The sequence below is a fragment of the Oncorhynchus mykiss genome, chromosome 25 (genome assembly GCF_013265735.2).
Source record: "Oncorhynchus mykiss isolate Arlee chromosome 25, USDA_OmykA_1.1, whole genome shotgun sequence".
Classification (NCBI taxonomy): Eukaryota; Metazoa; Chordata; class Actinopteri; order Salmoniformes; family Salmonidae; genus Oncorhynchus; species Oncorhynchus mykiss.
The window spans coordinates 14,453,885-14,474,013 of record NC_048589.1 but is presented as its reverse complement, the minus strand read 5'-3'; the positions used below and the strand labels follow the sequence as shown (position 1 = coordinate 14,474,013).

The 20,129-nt window shown below is 44.0% G+C and overlaps 1 protein-coding gene across 4 annotated transcripts in view; it reads right to left on the bottom strand.

Moving 5' to 3' along the window:
• Positions 1–20,129, bottom strand: part of LOC110505397 (rho guanine nucleotide exchange factor 10) — a 92,065-nt gene that overhangs the window by 47,781 nt on the left and 24,155 nt on the right. For 2 of the 4 annotated variants that reach the window (XM_021584588.2, XM_021584589.2), the window contains exons 4-19: positions 19,398–19,727; positions 18,500–18,536; positions 18,270–18,358; positions 17,784–17,840; positions 17,217–17,404; positions 16,341–16,457; positions 15,509–15,620; positions 15,124–15,314; positions 14,836–15,015; positions 14,249–14,365; positions 13,948–14,040; positions 13,425–13,595; positions 10,778–10,923; positions 10,136–10,314; positions 4,434–4,549; positions 2,179–2,306 (exon numbers count right to left, since the gene is read on the bottom strand). In XM_021584588.2, coding sequence (XP_021440263.2) covers positions 2,179–2,306; positions 4,434–4,549; positions 10,136–10,314; positions 10,778–10,923; positions 13,425–13,595; positions 13,948–14,040; positions 14,249–14,365; positions 14,836–15,015; positions 15,124–15,314; positions 15,509–15,620; positions 16,341–16,457; positions 17,217–17,404; positions 17,784–17,840; positions 18,270–18,358; positions 18,500–18,536; positions 19,398–19,727 — 2,251 coding nt within the window. The remainder of the gene's footprint in view (positions 1–2,178; positions 2,307–4,433; positions 4,550–10,135; positions 10,315–10,777; positions 10,924–13,424; positions 13,596–13,947; positions 14,041–14,248; positions 14,366–14,835; positions 15,016–15,123; positions 15,315–15,508; positions 15,621–16,340; positions 16,458–17,216; positions 17,405–17,783; positions 17,841–18,269; positions 18,359–18,499; positions 18,537–19,397; positions 19,728–20,129) is intronic. The other 2 variants (XM_021584590.2, XM_021584591.2) reach the window with 1 other exon arrangement.

Genomic DNA, 20,129 nt, shown 5'->3' with positions numbered 1-20,129 from the left:
CTCAGTTTTTCACAATTCCTGACATTTAATCCTAGTAAAAATGTCCCGTCTTAGGATCACCACTTCATTTTAAGAATGTGAAATGTCAGAATAAAAAGGAGAGAATGATTTATTTCAACTTTTATCACTTTCATCACATTCCGTGGGTCAGAAGTTTACATACACTCAATGAGTATTTGAAAGCATTACCTTGAAATTGTTTAACTTGGGACAAACGTTTTGGGTAGCCTTCCCACAATAAATTGGGTGAATTTTGTCCCATTCCTCCTGACAGAGCTGGTGTAACAGTCAGGTTTATAGGCCTCATTGCTCGCACACGCTTTTGCAGTTCTGCCCACACATTTTCTATAGGATTGAGGTCAAGGCTTTGTGATGGCCACTCCAATACCTTGACTTTGTTGTCCTTAAGCCATTTTGCCACAACTTTGGAAGTATGCTTAGGGTCACTGTCCATTTGGAAGACCCATTTGCGGCCAAGCATTTAACTTCCTGACTGATGTCTTGATGTTGCTTCAATATATCCACATCATTTTCCTCTCTCATGATGTCATCTATTTTGTGAAGTGCACCTGTCCCTCCTGCAGCAAAGCACCCCCACAGCATGATGCTGCCACCCCCGTGCTTCACGGTTGGGTTGGTGTTCTTCAGTTGCAAGCCTCCTTTTTCCTCCAAACATAACAATGGTCATTGTGTCCAAACAGTTCTATTTTTGTTACAGCAGACCAGAGGACATTTCTCCAAAAAGTATGATCTTTGTCCCCATGTGCACTTGCAAATTGTAGTCTGGCTTTTTTTAAATGGCAGTTTTGGAGCAGTGTCTTCTTCCTTGCTGAGCGGCATTACCTGAAATGTCGATATAGGACTGGTTTTACTGTAGATAAAGATACTTTTGTACCTGTTTCCTCCAGAATCTTCACAAGGTCCTTTGCTGTTGTTCTGGGATTGATTTGCACTTTTCGCACCAAAGTATGTTCATCTCTATTAGACAAAACGCGTCTCCTTCCTGAGCGGTATGACGGCTGCGTGGTCCCATGGGGTTTATACTTGCGTACTATTGTTTGTACAGATTAACGTGGTACCTTCAGGCATTTGGAAATTGCTCCCAAGGATGAACCAGACTTGTGGAGGTCTACAATCATTTTCCCTGAGGTCTTAGCTGATTTCTTTGGATTTTCAAAAAAATGTCAAGCAAAGAGCTACTGAGTTTGAAGGTAGGCCTTGAAATACATCCACAGGTACACCTCCAATTGACTCAAATGATGTCAATTAGCCTATCAAAAGCTTCTAAAGCCATAACATCATTTTCTGGAATTTTTCAAGCTGTTTAAAAAGGCAGTCAACTTAGTGTATGTAAACTTCTGACCCACTGGAATTGTGATACAGTGAATTATAAGTGAAATAATCTGTCTGTAAACAATTGTTGGAAAAATTACTTGTGTCATGCACAAAGTAGATGTACTAACCGACTTGCCAAAACTATAGTTTGTTAACAAGAAATCTGTGGAGTGATTGAAAAACTAGTATTAATGACTCCAACCTAAGTGTATGTAAACTTACGACTTCAACTGTATGGGGAGTTGCGACAAGCGACAAGCTGTTTTATATGGAAGCCCATACACGCCACCCCAAAAAATGTACACGTTGAATTGCCTCGTGATTTGTCAACTCGTGCACACTGAATCTGTGCTTCAGTCTGATTAACTGCAGCCTATAACAGCCACAGCTACAGGTAGCTTAGATCCTTTCTGATCCCACCTGGGCCTGGTCAGAGGAAATGAAGCAGTAACGTCATGTATTTATAGCCTAAGATATGCATTTATAGCCTAATATAGGCCCCTTTATTTGTGTTCTGAGAAAATATGAATGTAATCAAATTTGGTTCAAGGTGCCAGTGGGCCATGGAAGGACCATGTGGAGGGAGTACTCTCCTATAGTAATGAGTGGATGAAACAGCGGCACTGTCTTCTCTGAGGTGAGAGACACACTGATCCACAGCAGAGAGCAAAGAGCTCGAACAGACCCAAATCATACCCCTGAGATCAGATTAGAACAAAACTCAAGTTGTTTATCCACCGGAATGTTCCCAATTCCTGGATGGTGAGAGGGGACAGTGAGGGAGTGAGGACATAGGGCCCTGACCTAGTGTGCGAGAGAGAGTGATGTGGGTGAGACACTGACTTGTCCTGTTTGCCAGGCAGCTGCAGCTGGATCCTACAGCGATCTGCAGCCCGGATCTCCTCCTCCTTCTTCAGAATGAGACGCTGTAGACCCGACACCCAGTCATGGGCCACCGTAGGGTTAACGTTCTACAAGAGAGAGGGATGAAGGGAGAAAAAAAGAATGAGTCAGAAAGTATTACCACAAGACACTGCTTATAACATTGTCCATAATGTCAGGCGAAAACCGTAATAGATCTAGTTTTCAAATCATGTCATTGGGCGAGCAGAGATTGACTCCACACACCAGCTCTTACAAATTGACCACAAATCCCCCCCCCCCCCCCCCCCCTCTGTGTTGTGTGTGTGAAACACATGTCTCTCTGTGTGCCTCTGGCCTGTTCTCTGCTCCCCCACCACTATGCCCTCTGTCTCTGACAGGACTCACATGGACAAACACTGGCTAGTTAAGTCTCACAGTCCAGCACCACACAGCGCTGTCTGGGCAAATTACTGTACACCAGACTACAGTGTTTGTCAAGGCCCTCTCTCTCTCTCTCTCTGTCTGCTGGGGCCACAGCTCGACATGACGCATCAAAACCTCAGGGACATATTTACACACAGGCAAATAATATAGTGGGGCAAAAAAGTATTTAGGTCAGCCACCAATTGTGCAAGTTCTCCCACTTAAAAAGATGAGGCCTGTAATTTTCATCATAGGTACACTTCAACTATGACATACAAAATGAGAAAAAAAAAATCCAGAAAATCACATCGTAAGATTTTTTATGAATTTATTTGCAAATTATGGTGGAAAATAAGTATTTGGTCAATAACAAAAGTTTCCCAATACTTTGTTATATACCCTTTGTTGGCAATGACAGAGGTCAAACGTCATCTGTAAGTCTTCACAAGGTTTTCACACACTGTTGCTGGTATTTTGGCCCATTCCTCCATGCAGATCTCCTCTAGAGCAGTGATATTTTGGGGCTGTTGCTGGGCAACACGGACTTTCAACTCCCTCCAAAGATTTTCTATGGGGTTGAGATCTGGAGACTGGCTAGGCCACTCCAGGACCTTGAAATGCTTCTTACGAAGCCGCTCCTTCGTTGCCCGGGCGGTGTGTTTGGGATCATTGTCATGCTGAAAGACCCAGCCACGTTTCATCTTCAATTCCCTTGCTGATGGAAGGAGGTTTTCACTCAAAATCTCACGATACATGGCCCCATTCATTCTTTCCTTTACACGGATCAGTCATCCTGGTCCCTTTGCAGAAAAACAGCCCCAAAGCATGATGTTTCCACCCCCATGCTTCACAGTAGGTATGGTGTTCTTTGTCCTCCAAACACGACGAGTTGAGTTTTTACCAAAAAGTTATATTTTGGTTTCATCTGACCATATGGCATTCTCCCAATCTTCTTCTGGATCATACAAATGCTCTCTAGCAAACTTCAGACGGGCCTGGACATGTACTGGCTTAAGCAGGGGGACACGTCTGGCACTGCAGGATTTGAGTCCCTGGCGGCGTAGTGTGTTACTGATGGTAGGCTTTGTTACTTTGGTCCCAGCTCTCTGCAGGTCATTCACTAGGTCCCCCCGTGTGGTTCTGGGATTTTTGCTCACCGTTCTTGTGATCATTTTGACCCCCCGGGGTGAGATCTGGCGTGGAGCCCCAGATCGAGGGAGATTATCAGTGGTCTTGTATGTCTTCCATTTCCTAATAATTGCTCCCACAGTTGATTTCTTCAAACCAAGCTGCTTACCTATTGCAGATTCAGTCTTCCCAGCCTGGTGCAGGTCTACAATTTTGTTTCTGGTGTCCTTTGACAGCTCTTTGGTCTTGGCCATAGTGGAGTTTGGAGTGTGACTGTTTGAGGTTGTGGACAGGTGTCTTTTATACTGATAACAAGTTCAAACAGGTGCCATTAATATAGGTAACGAGTGGAGGACAGAGGAGCCTCTTAAAGAAGAAGTTACAGGTCTGTGAGAGCCAGAAACCTTGCTTGTTTGTAGGTGACCAAATACTTATTTTCCACCATAATTTGCAAATAAATTCATTAAAAAAAATCATACTATGTGATTTTCTGATTTTTTTTCTTCTCATTTTGTCTGTTATGGTTGAAGTGTACCTATGATGAAAATGACAGGCCTCATCTTTTTAAGTGGGAGAACTTGCACAATTGGTGGCTGACTAAATACTTTTTTGCCCCACTGTACTTGCATTTTCACTCACAGAAAACAAGCCTTAAAATGAATGCAGCGATAAATGCTGCTCACCTGGTAGTTTCCCTTGAGGCTACCGATCATGCTGGAGATCTGGTTGACCAGGCTGAGGTCATGGATGAGGTTCTGCAGGTCCTGGTACAGCTGGCCTGGACCCATGTACAGCTTATCTGGAAAGAGAGACAATGAGAAGTTGAATAAGCTAATCAGCTGCCCTGGGCCCATGTACACCTTATCTAGACTAGGACTATCCCTGTCAACAGAAAAAATATGTTATTACCAAGTGAAGTTGGTAATTGAAGTAAGTTGTGATTGACACATCTGAACCCATAGCCCATCTCCAACCATTTACCCAAGGATATGAGCCATAAATAGCTCAAAGGAAATTCCTGGGCATTGAAAGCAGGAGGTCAAATAAGACCTACTGCCAGACAAAGATCAATAACAGTCAGAACTGTTTCCCACAGAGATCTGCGACATGTGAGCAAACTCACTTGGAATGGCACTGAACCACAGTGACGGAGTGTGTGTATGTGCTTTGTGAATGTTTTCACTTGAGTACTGTTACCTAACAGCAGTTTCCCGGGGCCAAGCTATTCTCTGCGGTTGCACGCACGCGCGTGAGATATATATATATATAACGCACACACACGTTTATATATATATATATATATATATAAACGTGTGTGTGCGCGCATCTTTGTAGATGTGCCTTGCCTAACCAACAAGCCAGTGAAGTGAAGTGAAGTGAGTGATTACTGTGTTTCTGTGGGTCCAGCTCAGGACAACGGACTGCTTTGTTTGTCAGCGCTCAGCCTGTAAATGACAGAGACACAGACAGAGAGTCTGACTCATCAGAGAGAGAAAGAGAGCGAGGGGCCTCTTGTAGGCTCTGCCAGCACGTAGCCTTCTCTCTAGGGTGTAGCTCACATTAAAACCTCCAGCATAGAGAGGATGACCCTCCTCGTCTTTCAGACAAGCCTGCCGACAAGTCATCATACGATACAATTTACACTGCAGCATATGGGACTATTAGCTAACAAGTAAGCAGGGAAGAGCTTAAAGATCATTTCACCATATGACTTTTTCAACTTCTATTTTGTCACTCTCATAAGGCAGCAGATTGGAACTTGGAGGGGAAGGGTTCATGTGAATGGGAATCTCTGGCGCCAGGATTGTGGGCTCTACATGGCCCTTCACACTGCCCTAGTGTTCCAGCTCCATGGCAACTGCTCCAGTCTTCCCCAGGGCTGGCCCAGAGAGGACCCTCAGAGAAACCTCTACCATGTTTGCACTTCACTAAAATGTACATACAGGAAGCTAGTTCAGGGACTCGCTCTTCATCATGTACCAAAACATCATTCCACATATGAATATATCCAGGTGACTGTGTATTACTTAACTGTTGTACTGATACAATATTTCAATTTTTCAGACAATATTATGTTTGGTTGAAAGCATAGACAAGTATATGATTAAAAATAACAATTTCTTTGATTCTGAAGCATGTAAAAAATGAGATGGCGTTTCTGCTCTATTGGGCTAATTGCCTTGTCTAATGGTGTCCAAATATTCATACATCTGTCTTAATGAAGTCTGAGTGGTTGGAACCAGGTCAGAACAGAAATGCTGAAAAAGCCTCAGAGTCGTGCTCTTTGGCTTGTCATCCATGGGAATTCCACAGGCCACGATTCATCGCCATGCTTATGAAAAGGTTGTTATTATAGGCTCTGACAGGCACTGATACAGGATATAATGAGAGTGAGTGCAATGGACAAGTACCCTGGACTGGTGCCGCCCACCCACCTCAACCATTACTGTGCTATGTGTTACAGGTACATGGACCTACACAGCATCATGGCTGGTCATAAAGTAATGGATTATGCCAGGAGTGAAATGCAGAAGAGACTGGCTAAGCCATTAGAACGAGGGCCCAAACTCCTCAATTAGGCCTTTGTGTGAAGGTCCTGGCACACTCACAAAGCTTGGAAGAGCCTGTGACATCTTCAAGTAACCGGGATCTTTGGATGATCCTTCGACCTGCTTTATCACATTTACCCCAAGACTCAACTTCTTACAATGTGGAACTATGACAGACTCAGCCAGAGGAACAAAGGGCCATGGTTTATTGTTTGAAAGTCTTTGTCAATTTAACTGACCCATCTCTCTTGGTGGTCCCAATTAGCTAAGCGGAGCACAACAGACGTGTGGTAGGCACACAGACATCCAGAGCAAAGAACAGGGAACTGTGACATCATATGGTGGACAGTGTTTTCATTGCCTCTTTGGTAGGCAGGTCACCAGTGGCTTTGGCAGAACAATATAGGGGGGAGGGAGGGAGGCAGGGAGGCAGGGAGGCAGGCAGGCAGGCAGGCAGGCAGGCAGGCAGGCAGGCAGGCAGGCAGGCAGGCAGGCAGGCAGGCAGGCAGGCAGGCAGGCAGGCAGGCAGGCAGGCAGAGGATAAGGGTTTTCCCACTTAGCCAGTTCAGAGAGACAGAGGACTGACTGGTGAAAATCATCTAATCAGTATTTAAGAAATAATTTCTGTCAGGTGAAAATTACCATACTCGGTCTTCAATTCTAGTTCTATGTTAAATTCAATTAGCTAACATTACTGAGGTGAACCAGACCTCTATTCAGTACATATGGATCATCTCAGGGCAATTGGTTACTGAGGGTCTAACATAGGTCAGGACTAGACAGCTGGCTAGGAACATGCCTGCCTGTCTGTCGGTCCAGATGCTGCTGTTGACCGTGCAGTTTTCAGCCCCCGTCAGGCCGTCTGTGGCAGACTAGAGGGCAGATGGAGGGATAACGGGTGGGTGAGTGGGTAAAGCCTTCCTCTTGCTTCGGTTCAGCTGGCAGTGCTCGCGTACTGCCTTAAAAAGACCTTCGCTTGAAAACTGAGAAAAAGCAGCAATAGTATCGTTTGTCCATCTTGAGATGCCGTAGCCAGTATACCTTTTCAAAATCGTCAACATTAATCTAAGATAGATTTTTGAGTTGTCATTAATAGTGACATCTTAGTCACGCAGTCTAACTAAGATGTTTGGTTGAATGACAAAAACTAAAATTGAAGAATCCCTACTGTTGACCAATCATCAACAAAGGGGTATAGACTTCGGCTACAGACTTGAGCTTGCATCGAGAAAAAAATGTGGATGAACAGCCCAAAAAAAAACCTTGCCAAAGACTAAAACGAAAAGAAAAAAAATATAGAATATATGCACAAACTGTTCCAAACTATTTTGGATAGGAAATATGCCCACGCCTTAAGAGGCTTGGGAGAGGAGGGGAGACAAGAGTGGCAGTTGGGCAGTCAACGAGAGAGAGGAGAGGAAAGCTTGCTTATCCCCTGGCATTTCAGTGAGTAAGAGGATGAGTGAAAAAAAAAAAGGAATGGCCCAAATGGTCAACTTCACCCAGGGTCCTGTGCTTTAAGAATATTGATGGAGAGCAGAACAGTAGATAACTAATGGACTCTTAAATAACACACGCTTATGCACAATTACATCCATTTGCAACCTCTCACTCAACGTCAACAAAACAAAAGGAGATGATCGTGGACTTCAGGAAACAGCAGAGGGAACTGCACCGTCCTCAACCGCAAAGCTCTCCAGATGGTGGTGTGGTCTGCACAACGTACCACCGTGGGCAAATTACCTGCCCTCCAAGACACCTACAGCCCCCGATGTCACAGCTAGGCCAAAAAGATCATCAAGGACAACAACCACCAGAGCAACTGCCTGTTCACCCCGCTATCATCCAGAAGGCGAGGTCAGTACAGGTGCATCAAAACTGGGAAAGAGAAACAGCTTCCATCTCAAGGCCATCAGACTGCTAAAGAGCAATCACTAACTCAGAGAGGCTGCTACCTACATAGACTCATATCACTAGCCACTTTAATAAATGGATCACTAGTCACTTTATCAATTCACTCTAAATAATGCCACTTTACTAAATGTTAACATATCCTACATTACTCATCTTACGCGTATATCCTGTACCTTGTACCATCTATTGCATCTTGCCTATGCCGCTCGGCCATCGCGCATCCATATATTAATATGCACATTCTCATTATATCCCTTTAGATGTGTGTATTATGTTGTTAGATATTACCGCACTGTCAGAACTAGAAGCACAAGCACTTCGCTACGCTCGCATTAACATCTGCTAACCGTGTGTATGTGACCAATAGAATGTGATTTGATGTAGACCGTCATCCTCCTCCAGGCATGCGAGTCAAAAGGGCTACATCACAGTGGCTAAACGTCATTGTACAGTAGAACATACCCCTGGTAAATACAACTAAGACTCAATATATCAAAGGGATGTGGCAGGGGACACGAAGGAGTTTCAACGGCTTTATACACATGTAGTGGAGTAGATCACACTAGCACCACAGATGGGACGCACAGAGAGCAGCAGGCAGCGGAGAGCTAGGTGGAATAAGACGGTGGTAATGTCTGCTCGGCCACATCCTGCCACGCACAGAAAACCACACCTATGACTAGCATACGATAAAGCAGTTCCTCCACAGCATCAGTGGAGGCTAATGAGGGGAGGACGGCTCATCATAATGGCTGGAACGGCGTGAATGGAATGGAAACCTTGGTTTTGATAGATTTGATACCATGCCACCCATTCCGGTCCAACCATTACCACAACCCCGTCCTCCCCAATTAAGGTGCCACCAACCTCCTGTGCATAACATCCTCCCTGCCTTCCCCAGTGGGTGTAGCGGCTGTCACCACCTGAACACAACACTAGCTAAATGAAAAGCACACCAACGTACCATTACATTGCACATAAGCCATACCTGGTTGGTAGTCAGGAGTCAGGGTGAATGTTCTGGACTAAAATCAGCAACGGCATGGCTATGACCACAAATCATACAGTCTGGTTATGATGGTTGCATGGTTTCCAATAAGGAGTTTAAAGGGACGGCCGGGCTGGACAGCTTGCCAGAGCAGACCGGGGGGAAACCCAGTGGAAAGAGTGAAGTCACTGACCCTGCAGACGGTGCAGAGTGGAGTTGGCTTCTTATAGACTCGCCAAGGACGCGCACCATTTTTAAACGTTGCTCATTGGTTCCAGAGGGAAAGCCTGGCACACAGAAGATGATGGCTTTGTCGATGATGTCTGAACTGAATCTATTATTATAAGCAACTTGGCTCTGTGTTATTGAGTAGGTTGCTGCAACGCTGTAATCCGAGATAGAAAGCCCCCCCCCCCCCCCCATGATTGGTTAGTAACATAAGTGGGTCATGTAGTGCCTGTAGTGTTGATCTGAGCCCACTGAGAGCTGGCCAAGCAGGCTGCTAGATAATTACAGTAATCATCTAGAACGCATCAATATTTCAAAAGGGAGTGTTGAAGTAACATTAACAGTAAGAGGAAATGGTATTGATTTTACACACAACAGAAAACAAGTTATTGCTCCTTGTACTGTGTATGCAATATACAGCCACTGGGCACAGTAATGGGATGGTATTTCAATTTAAGACATCATGTTCACCTCTTTAGGATTAGTTATGTGGTCATAAAGGAATGATTGCATCATGGAATGGAAAAGCCAGAGTTTCAGACCTCCAGTCCAGACCGCCAAGCTAATAGCTAATCAAATATCAGGGTTCCGGGCCTTTGGGGCAGTCGGTACACCCCCAAACCACACATCATATCTTATTTAATTTCACCCATTACGATAGAAATCGGGACCCAGAAAGACCCCTGTGACTGTGAGTGGGACGTACTTGGCTTGGCGTTGACGACCACCTTCTCTCCAGAGTGGGGTTGGGGGGTGAAGCGGCTGTTGTCGCCCATCTCCTCACTGGAGCCAAACTCTACCACATCCACAAAGCTCAGAGGGACACTCCACTTCAGCAGGAACTTCTGGCCCGGGGGGACGTTGCCACTACCATCCACACTGCACCTGGATAGAGGAAGAGGAAACGGTGAAGTAGGCTGACATACAATAGGCTGAGGATTACTGCTTTTCTTCACAGTGATCAATAAAAGTTTCCTCAATCAAGATTCAACTTGATCAAGAGTGTCTTCATCACTCCTGTATGAGTTGGTGTAAACACAACCAGGGTAAACTAAAGTTTAGAATAAATAAATAAGCGACAATTCAATCAAAAGGTAGGCTAAATTATTTAAACATTGCCAGGCATATGGTATGCTGTATTAAAAGCTATGACTATTTCTTATAGCTCAAATATCTTCCTGCCAGAGCCAGTTGCCAGTGTGGTGAAGTGTTCTATGGACATACAGTAGTCAGTAGTGTAATTACAGGGCACTCCCTCCTGATCAGAATCATACCCAGAAAGGGTGCTCTGTCTGTGGATATAAATCCTGGCCAAGGTGGTTACCGTGTTTGGTGCGTTGGGTCTTACCGGACGTTGGGCGTGGCACACATGAGCACGTCGTTGAGAAGAAAAAGGCGTCGCTCCTTGGTCTTGATGACCTCACCGCGGTCGTTGCAGACTGTCTCCACCATGTCGTCTGAGCGAATCAGGTAACGGCTGTCGTTGCTCAGGAGCTGGTGGGTGACGAAGGGAGACGCAGTGGTCAGAGGTCAGCTACAATGGATTTGACAATCTTCCCCAAGGTGAATTTATGATTTATTGTAAATGCATGGTAATACCCATGATTTATAAATACATTCTCAAGATATTGCAGGGAAGACATGTTAGATCTCAGTAGAACTTTTAAGAGTGGTCCTTGTCAAGGGTGACATGTATATTTAGTTAAAGTAGAATATACACTTACTATTTTAAGCACATCCAGTTTACAGACAAGTGTGCATTTAGACACAGTAAATGCACTTTGCAGCATACACACCTCCATAAATATAGATGCCATGCGGTGGCTGTTAGCTCTTGTGGGCAGACAAATAATTAGACAGTAGGGAATACTGATTTTATACCTTCCTCCGTATCAGGCACTATATATATATATATATATATTATATATATATATAAATATTATATATATATATATATATATATATATATATATATATATATATATATTATATATATATATAAATATTATATATAAATATTATATATATATATATATATATATATATATATATATATATATATATAAATATTATATATATATATATATATATATATATATATATATATATATATATATATATATATATTATATATATATATATATATTATATATATATATAAATATTATATATATATATATATATAAATATTATATATATATATATATACACACACACACACACACAGTTGAAGTCGGAAGTTTACATACACTTAGGTTGGAGTCATTAAAACTCGTTTTTCAACCACTCCGCACATTACTTGTTAACAAACTATAGTTTTGGCAAGTCAGTTAGGACATCTACTTTGTGCAGGACACAAGTAATTTTTCCAAATATTGTTTCCAGACAGATTATTTCACTTATGTATCACAACTCCAGTGAGTCAGAAGTTTACATACACTAAGTTGACTGTACCTTTAAACAGCTTGGAAAATTCCAGAAAATTATGTCATGGCTTTAGAAGCTTCTGATAAGCTAATTGACATCATTTGAGTCAATTGGAGGTGTACCTGTGGATGTATTTCAAGGCCTACCTTCAAACTCTGTGCCTCTTTGCTTGACATCATGGGAATATCTAAAGAAATCAGCCAAGACCTCAGAAAAATAATTGTAGACCTCCACAAGTCTGGTTCATCCTTGGAAGCAATTTACAAACGCCTGAAGGTACCACGTTCATCTGTACAAACAATAGTACGCAAGTATAAACACCATGGGACCACGCAGCAGTCATACCGCTCAGGAAGGAGACACGCTCTGTCTCCTAGAGATGAACATACTTGTGTGAAAAGTGCAAATCAATCCCAGAACAACAGCAAAGAACCTTGTGAAGATGCTGGAGGAAACAGGTACAAAAGTATCTATATCCACAGTAAAACGAGTCCTATATCGAAATAACCTGAAAGGCCGCTCAGCAAGGAAGAAGCCACTGCTCCAAAACCGCCATAAAAAAGCCAGACTACGGTTTGCAACTGCACATGGGGAAAAATATCATACTTTTTGGAGAAATGTCCTCTGGTCTGATGAAACAAAAATAGAACTGTTTGGCCATAATGACCGTCGTTATGTTTGGAGGAAAAAGGGGGAGACTTGCAAGCCGAAGAACACCATCCCAACCGTATAGCACGGAGGTGGGAGCATCATGTTGTGGGGGTGCTTTCCTGCCGGAGGGACTGGTGCACTTCACAAAATAGATGGCTTCATGAGGGAGGAAAAATGTTGAAGCAACATCTCAAGACATCAGTCAGGAAGTTAAAGCTTGATCGCAAATGGGTCTTCCAAATGGACAATGACCCCAAGCATACTTCCAAAGTTGTGGCAAAATGGCTTGAGGACAACAAAGTCAAGGTATTAGAGTGGCCATCACAAAGCCCTGACCTCAATCCTATAGAACATTTGTGGGCAGAACTGAAAAAGTGTGTGCGAGCAATGAGACCTACAAACCTGACTCAGTTACATCAGCTCTGTCAGGAGGAATGGGCCGAAATTCACCCAACTTATTGTGGGAAGCTTGTGGAAGGCTACCTGAAATGTTTGTTAATTAAACAATTTCAAGGCAATGCTACAAAATACTAGTTGAGTGTATGTAAACTTCTGACCCACTGGGAATGTGATGAAAGAAATAAAAGCTGAAATAAATCACACTCTACACTATTTATGAAATGTCACGTTCTTAAAATAAAGTGGTGATCCTAACTGACCTAAGACAGGGAATTGGATTGGATTGAATGCCAGGAATTGTGAAAAACGGAGTTTAAATGCATTTGGCTACGGTGTATGTAGACTTCAACTGTGTATCAGATTTGTGGATAGATGGATTCTTAGATCGAGGCCTTGACTTTACTAACACCCCACACACATTGTAATAAACAAAATCTGTTTAAAAACACAAATCATCAAGCTATCGAGGACATACACAGACTTTATGGTATGAACATGATCAAACGATGTGTGTTTACCTTGTTGAGGTAGCGTTCGTTCATGGCCTTGGCTATGTGTCTGATCTCGCAGCGCTGGTCAGCATCCCGCTTCTTCTCGTTGAGCTTCTCAGCCAGGGTTTCCAGCTCTGTCAGGGCCATCTGTAGGTGTAGCCTGTCACTGTGGCCTACTGGGGTGTTTCTCAGCATGTCCTGCCATAAAGCGTGGAGAGATGACACATTCAGAGCATTACATAGCACCGATCACACCCAGAGCTTCTCTACAGCGGCATAGCATCGGTTGAAAACTATTCAGATTCCTTCAGACAACCATCGGGGCTGTCTTAAAAAACGGTATCCTCAGTCATAACAATTATGGAGTGAGGATAAAAATGTGAATTGCCCAGAGACCAGAAGCAGAAATATTTTCCCAAGAGTACACACACCAATGTAGTGCATTTTTAACAACGCAGCTCTTTGGTTAGTGAGTATGCGGCCCCCTCTGCTGGTGAATCCGTGTAATATTTTTCTGAGGGCAGTGTGGACACTAGAGTGAAATCAATACCTGCAGCAGCAGAATGAACTGAGGGAATCTCTGGATGGGCTTCATCATGAGTCCATAGAGAGTGACCCGGTCACTGCTGGTATCCTGACGATGCTGTGGAGAAAAAAGGACAATCAATGATTAATGATTGATGCACTGCAGGACAATCCAATACACAACCACAAACTATTTGAGTTCAGTCTGAAATCGACCCCCGTTCCTATGTTAAGGGTAGAGCCAGAGATGCATATTCTGCACAGCTGTATTTCCACAGGAGCATACTTTTTATTTATTTGAACAACAGTGCTGCTCTCTGACTGACCTTGAGGAAGTCCAGGAAACTGGGTTTGGAGGCACACGTCTTCCTGACCACCGCCATGGCCGTGCTGAAGTTGTTCACAAACTCACAGTAGGCGTCCAGCACCATGGACTTGGAGAACTGGGAACCAGATATGTAAAGAGAGAGAGAGGGGAGAGAGCAAGCCATCAACACCTCATAGTCCAACACAATCATAGTCAGGAATGGAATCATCCTGGGTCCTGGGCCAAAATAAACTGTTAGCTAGAGACATCAGGGTGGAGCACTTCCTCCAAGAACCGAGCGCAGCTGTGTGTATGTGCAGTATCTGTGTGTGTGTGTAGGCATGGGACTAATTCCTTTACAATGAGGCAATTTGTAAAAACACTGAGTAATGGGAAACTTGCATTTTAGCTTCAGTCAGTGTTATGCTAAATGGTGAAGCCCAATGCAGGACTTGGCATGAGCACAGGATCTTTTCAGTCCCACTAGTTTTGACCAATTGACCACTGTTAAATACTCTTCCAGCCTTTAAAATTTAAAAGTAGAATATTAGGAATGCAATCCTTCCTACGTCCCGCAGCACAGGATTCACTTGCCCACCAACCCACCGAGGCAACAAAGACGTCCCCAATCATTTCCAGACTGTCCCACTCGGCCACGCGGCATGCCAGGGCGATCTGGAACAGGGCGTGGCACTGGAGAATCTCCCGAATACGATAGAACGTCATCTTGAGCTTCCTGTCGCTTAGCAACCTGGGCTCAATCTCTGAAAGTGGCTTTTCATATTGCTAATAAGAGAGAGGATAAGGATGATGAGGAAGTGGGTGGTGGGAACTCTTTCCCTTGAAGAAATCACTATAAAGTTATATGAAATGTATCAAGTGAAATGAACTTGCCTCTAAAATCCGCTTCAGTGCATCCAGATAGGTCTTTTCACTCTCTAATATGGAGCCCAGTATACACCTCCTCACCACCTGTTGTTGTGAGAGCCCCTCAGGGACGGGACTGAGCACTGGCTCCATGTTGAAGCATTCCACCTCGATGAAGAGCTCTGACTCCTCACCCTCAAAACAGGTCGACTTCCTCTCTGAGACACACAGGAGAGGCGTGGTCAACTCAAAATCAGATCAGCATCACCCAGGAGGTCACTACACATAGTTAGTGGATGAATTCCCCTTTACAATCTTAAGTGCTTCCAATTCATCACAGATCCCAGATACACTAGTGTAATTAACTGACTAATGTGCACAAAAAGGACCAAAGTCCATGTTCTGCTCTTACCATGACAGTGGGTTTTGGTCTTGATGAACGACCGTCCCCTTTTCACCGCTGCTTTGGTCTTCTCCAGGCCGTCTTTGGTCCCGTCTCTCGCTGCCTTCACCAGCTTTTGCATCTTCAGGTACATCAACAACAGTAAATAGCCCACCATCACAGTCAACATGATACTGAAGCTTTAAGGGAGGAGCCGAGTTAGGAGAAAAAGGGAAGATGGCAGATCATGTAAATACAGGAACAGGATCTTTTGGATAACTGGGTGGACCAGAGCAAGACAGCAACTGTGACAGCAGCTGAACTGAGTCAATCTGAACTAAAGGATTCTCACAAATGCTTAAGGGTATGAAGAGACAAGTACTTAACTCTAAATAAGGAATGTGAGTAGGTTAGAGGCACTTTGATTAGCTAGGGTAGGGTCAAAGAAGATCTACTAGACTGCTACTGTCTGCTGAAAAATATACATTTGGAGTAGAATTAACTTTTTTCATAGATTTGTTTGAAAGTGTTCTGTATTATCATTAGCCAATGAGTGGACGGAGATAACCAAGTACGCACCTCCTGTCTAGGCCTACACACAACTCAGCTGCACTGGTGTCTCAGTCTGCTGTAGAACTACAGGCATGTCACTAAAGGGGATGCATAGTTGCCACAACATCCACACAGTTAGAGGCACAGGGCGATGCAGTAGACACAAACCCACCACCAGACATAAGAGAGACACGGTGAGAGACACAGTGAGGGAGGTCGGTGTTAAGGATGCCGAGGAGGCTTGAACCCTAACCCTTGTCTAGCGGAGGGCAGGGTGACGACACACACCGACCAGTACGATGGCATTTACCTTCTGCTCGTGTTTCTGTTTAATCTGCTGCAGCTCTACCGTTCCCACTGTATTTGCCATAAGATCTTTCATCTTTTTCTCATAGTGTTCTTTCAAGCGTGTCAGATCTTGAGAAAGCTAAACGAAAGCAGAGCAATTTGAAGCGTTACCAGACCGTTCCTTTGAAGGTGCTCAGCCAGAGAAGATCATGCCCTCACGCCAACCCGCCCACTCTCACCTCAGCTAAGGCCTCGCCTCCTTACTCCTATTTCGTCTACCAACCCGGATACTCATCTTAACAGGGCCTATTTCTCCTAAAGAAGCCAAGCAGTCAGTTTGTGCAGCCAGCTGAGTAATAACCGTGGGATTTCCCTGGCAAGACCTCTGGGCTGAAAAAACAAGCGGGCCATTCACTTCAAACCAAATACACAAATGAACAGTATATTATCAGGAACATAGTAATAACATGTGCAGCCAGAAGGCAAGAATAAGCCTACGGTTTATTTACATTAGCTCAAGTAGTAATCATTTGAAATATGCTTGAAATCTCCCATTTAACTGGAGTATGATATTTTAGATATTCATTGTGTCCCACTGATTCTACTTCCTTCTCTATTCAAGATCCCGATATAAAACTTCACTTATTTAGCTTCTCTTCTGTGGTGTCCATCTGCACCTTGTACATCTCCTGGTGAATGAAGATAATACACAGAACCTTCCTGTTCTCTCTCAATCTTCTACTCCCTATAGAATACAGTATATTACTGTATATTCCCCCTCCTGTCCTCAATTTCTTGTACCCAAATCCCAACTCTTCTCACCCCCTCTCCACCCTTCTCCCTCCACAGAAGGACAGGTCTGTAGACAGCGGGAGGGTAAGGTGCTTAGTTTACATACATGGGTGGTCTTCTTCTGCGGTGTCTTCCCTCTCATGAAGGCATCAGGCAGGCCGTTCTCCCCCTGGCCCTCCCCGTCACTCTGCTCGTCGTAGCTCTCAAACTCGCTGGAGCTCCAACCGTTGTCTAGGGAGCTGCCACAGCCCTCCTCCCCAAACTCCACATCGTCATAGATCATCTCATCTGGCTCTGGGGGGGGGGGGGGGGGGGGGGACAGCAAAGGGTTAAAACCAAGGGGAACAGCATAAAAATATGGGTGAAATATATTAAAACTGCAATGTTACACTGTGTTCATGTACAGTAAGTTAGCATGATCATAATCAGCTCAAAACTCCTTGGCATAAATAACACATTCTATATGGCAGTTCTAGGGCATCAACTGAACATAATCAAAATGTGTCAGGCTAGGGGCACATGACATTAATCTGATGAATAATTCCAGCACATTAGGTTTTAGAAATGCAGAAGAGTTTCGACTATGCACAAGTACTCAGACACTGTGGCAAAAGGGCAATGACAGTACAATGAAAGAAGGATAAAAGGAGCACAGAAAGAATGCTGCACTAACCTGTAGTTGAATCAGAGTTCTCTCTGGGCACGTCATCATAAATTACTTCATCTGGATCTAAATGACAAAGCAACCATGTTCGAACGAATTAAAGGCCTCAACGTGCAACAAACCTTCCCACAACGGACAAAATACAGTTTCAGGGAACTGAGGAGAGGCAAGACCACACAAAGGGCCCGGTTCCTCAAAAGGAGCTAGAGGAAGGAAGGAAGGAAGGGTCTGGTGTTTCATTTGAGAGAAAAAAGAAAAAAAAAGACAGAAACCTGAAATCTGCATAATCATGCATTGTGCATGGGACTTGGTGGTGGACTCAGGGTGCACTGAAAACCTTAATGCCTGTCCTGTGGTGTTCTAAGCAGGCCAAAAAGTATGCATCATTGTTACCACAATTCTGTAGTAAATACTAGGTAAACACAAACAGGACAGAAAATGTCAGGAAAATACATTTCTCACTGGTAGCTAAATGAGAAGAGAACAAGTACTTACTTTCCATCCAGGCTGTGTTTGCAGGGTCCGACACCCATTTGGACAAAGCATCCTCCTCCCTGATGGCAGGATACTCTTCACTAAAGACACTTGAATGAAAAGAGAAATAATAACCACCTGCTATTCCAATGCAAATAACCAAGATGCCACATAATCACAAATTCTGGAAGATCAACTAGATGACATAAAGCAGATTAGTGAAGAAAGAGCCTGACAGGAGAGTCACTCACCTGTCTACAGAAGTGTTGCATGTAGCCACCACAGTAACTGAAGGGAGAGAGCGAGAGAAACAGTAATTAACGTGGACTTCGCCTTCAATAAATAAAAACATGACCTAAAATGTGCAGTTTGCAATAAACCGTATGTACCACCAGGGGGCAGCCATCACTGAAACTAAACTTGCATTAAAGAGCTATAAAGATACTTTAGAATGCATTGCTCATTCTAAAAATTGCAATGATGAACTGCTATATTATATTAACGATAGGCCTACGTTTCAGAATATTTCCTACAGAACAACCTTACAGTATATTGGAACAATCGATCAATATATTGGCATTTTAACTCCAGAATATACCCTTTAAAATACTTTCACAAAACACCCCAAATGTCTTAGCATTTTTCACAGGAGTGACTCTGATATGTTGGCTAGCTTAAATTACACTGCAATTTTCCCCCAGACTGGCCAAGCCACGAATTTGAAAAGTTCTACAGTAACATTGAAAGAAAACAGGAAAATCCTCAACGCCAACACAGAATTTAGTGGGCGGCTAAATTTAGCCCCCACTTCCTTGTGGCAAGGCTTTAGGAAAAAAGGAATGCGACAGAGAAAGCAGAGGAAAAATGAGTTGGGAGTACAGAGCATGCAGGTGCCATAGACTCATCTCAAAGTCAGTAGGGGAGAGGACGGGGGAATTCCATCATAGGAAAAGGAAGTCAAAGTTTCAACAGTCATGCCCACCACATTATTCAGTGCTCGGTTCATTGTAGAAACAATCTATAAAATACATTACACCATGCTATTCTGAAGTTCGCGACATGAATGCAGGACAGAGTAGAAAGAATAGAAGAGGAACGTCTGTTCAAATCCTTCTACAGGTTTCCACTCTGGGTGGGTTCTTCCTTTACCGTCCTCGTCCAGAGAGAAGTGTCGGATGATGATGGGCGTGGTGTAGGCTGGCGTGATAAGGGGCACGCCAGAGGGGGTGGCGTATCCACAGGGCACAGGCACAGAGTAACCCGGGGGGACACAGGGGGGGCTGGTGGGTGAAACATCCTGTCCATCCCCGTCCTCTCCTCCCACCCTCTCAACCGGTGAGGAAGGGGCAAGCCCATGCTGCTGCTCCAGCTGCTGTAGTTGGACGGGGGTGATGTCAATCACAGAGTAGGGGTTGACTTTCTTCTGGGAGGTGGTCCTAGGGTTGGCTGGGGGAGGGTCATCGCTGGACACTTCCTTATCTAAAATGGAAATGTAATACAGTCTGTTAGCCCCAAACGAGCCCCCATCAATACAACACAGCTACAGTTGCTGGATGCTCTGAATGTGCTGGAACTAGTTTGGTACTGGATTACTTTGCAGCTCCGAAATACTTTAAGGTAGTGCCATAACATTTCATAAGAGCAATTTGGTTAAGTGAATAAGATCATTGGAGAACACTGAAGAAGAATACTGACTGTGGTTACCAGCAAATTTTCTTAATACTCCAATCTGCTTGGTTCAGACAGAGACAGCTGTGTGTTTACGGTCCAACAGCAGAGAGAGAGAGGCCTCGTCTCAGGCCCTGGAGTCAGAAGAGATAAATCACCCTCTAGAACACACTACAGGTAGTCTAGCAGTTAAGAGTGTTGGGTCAGTAACCA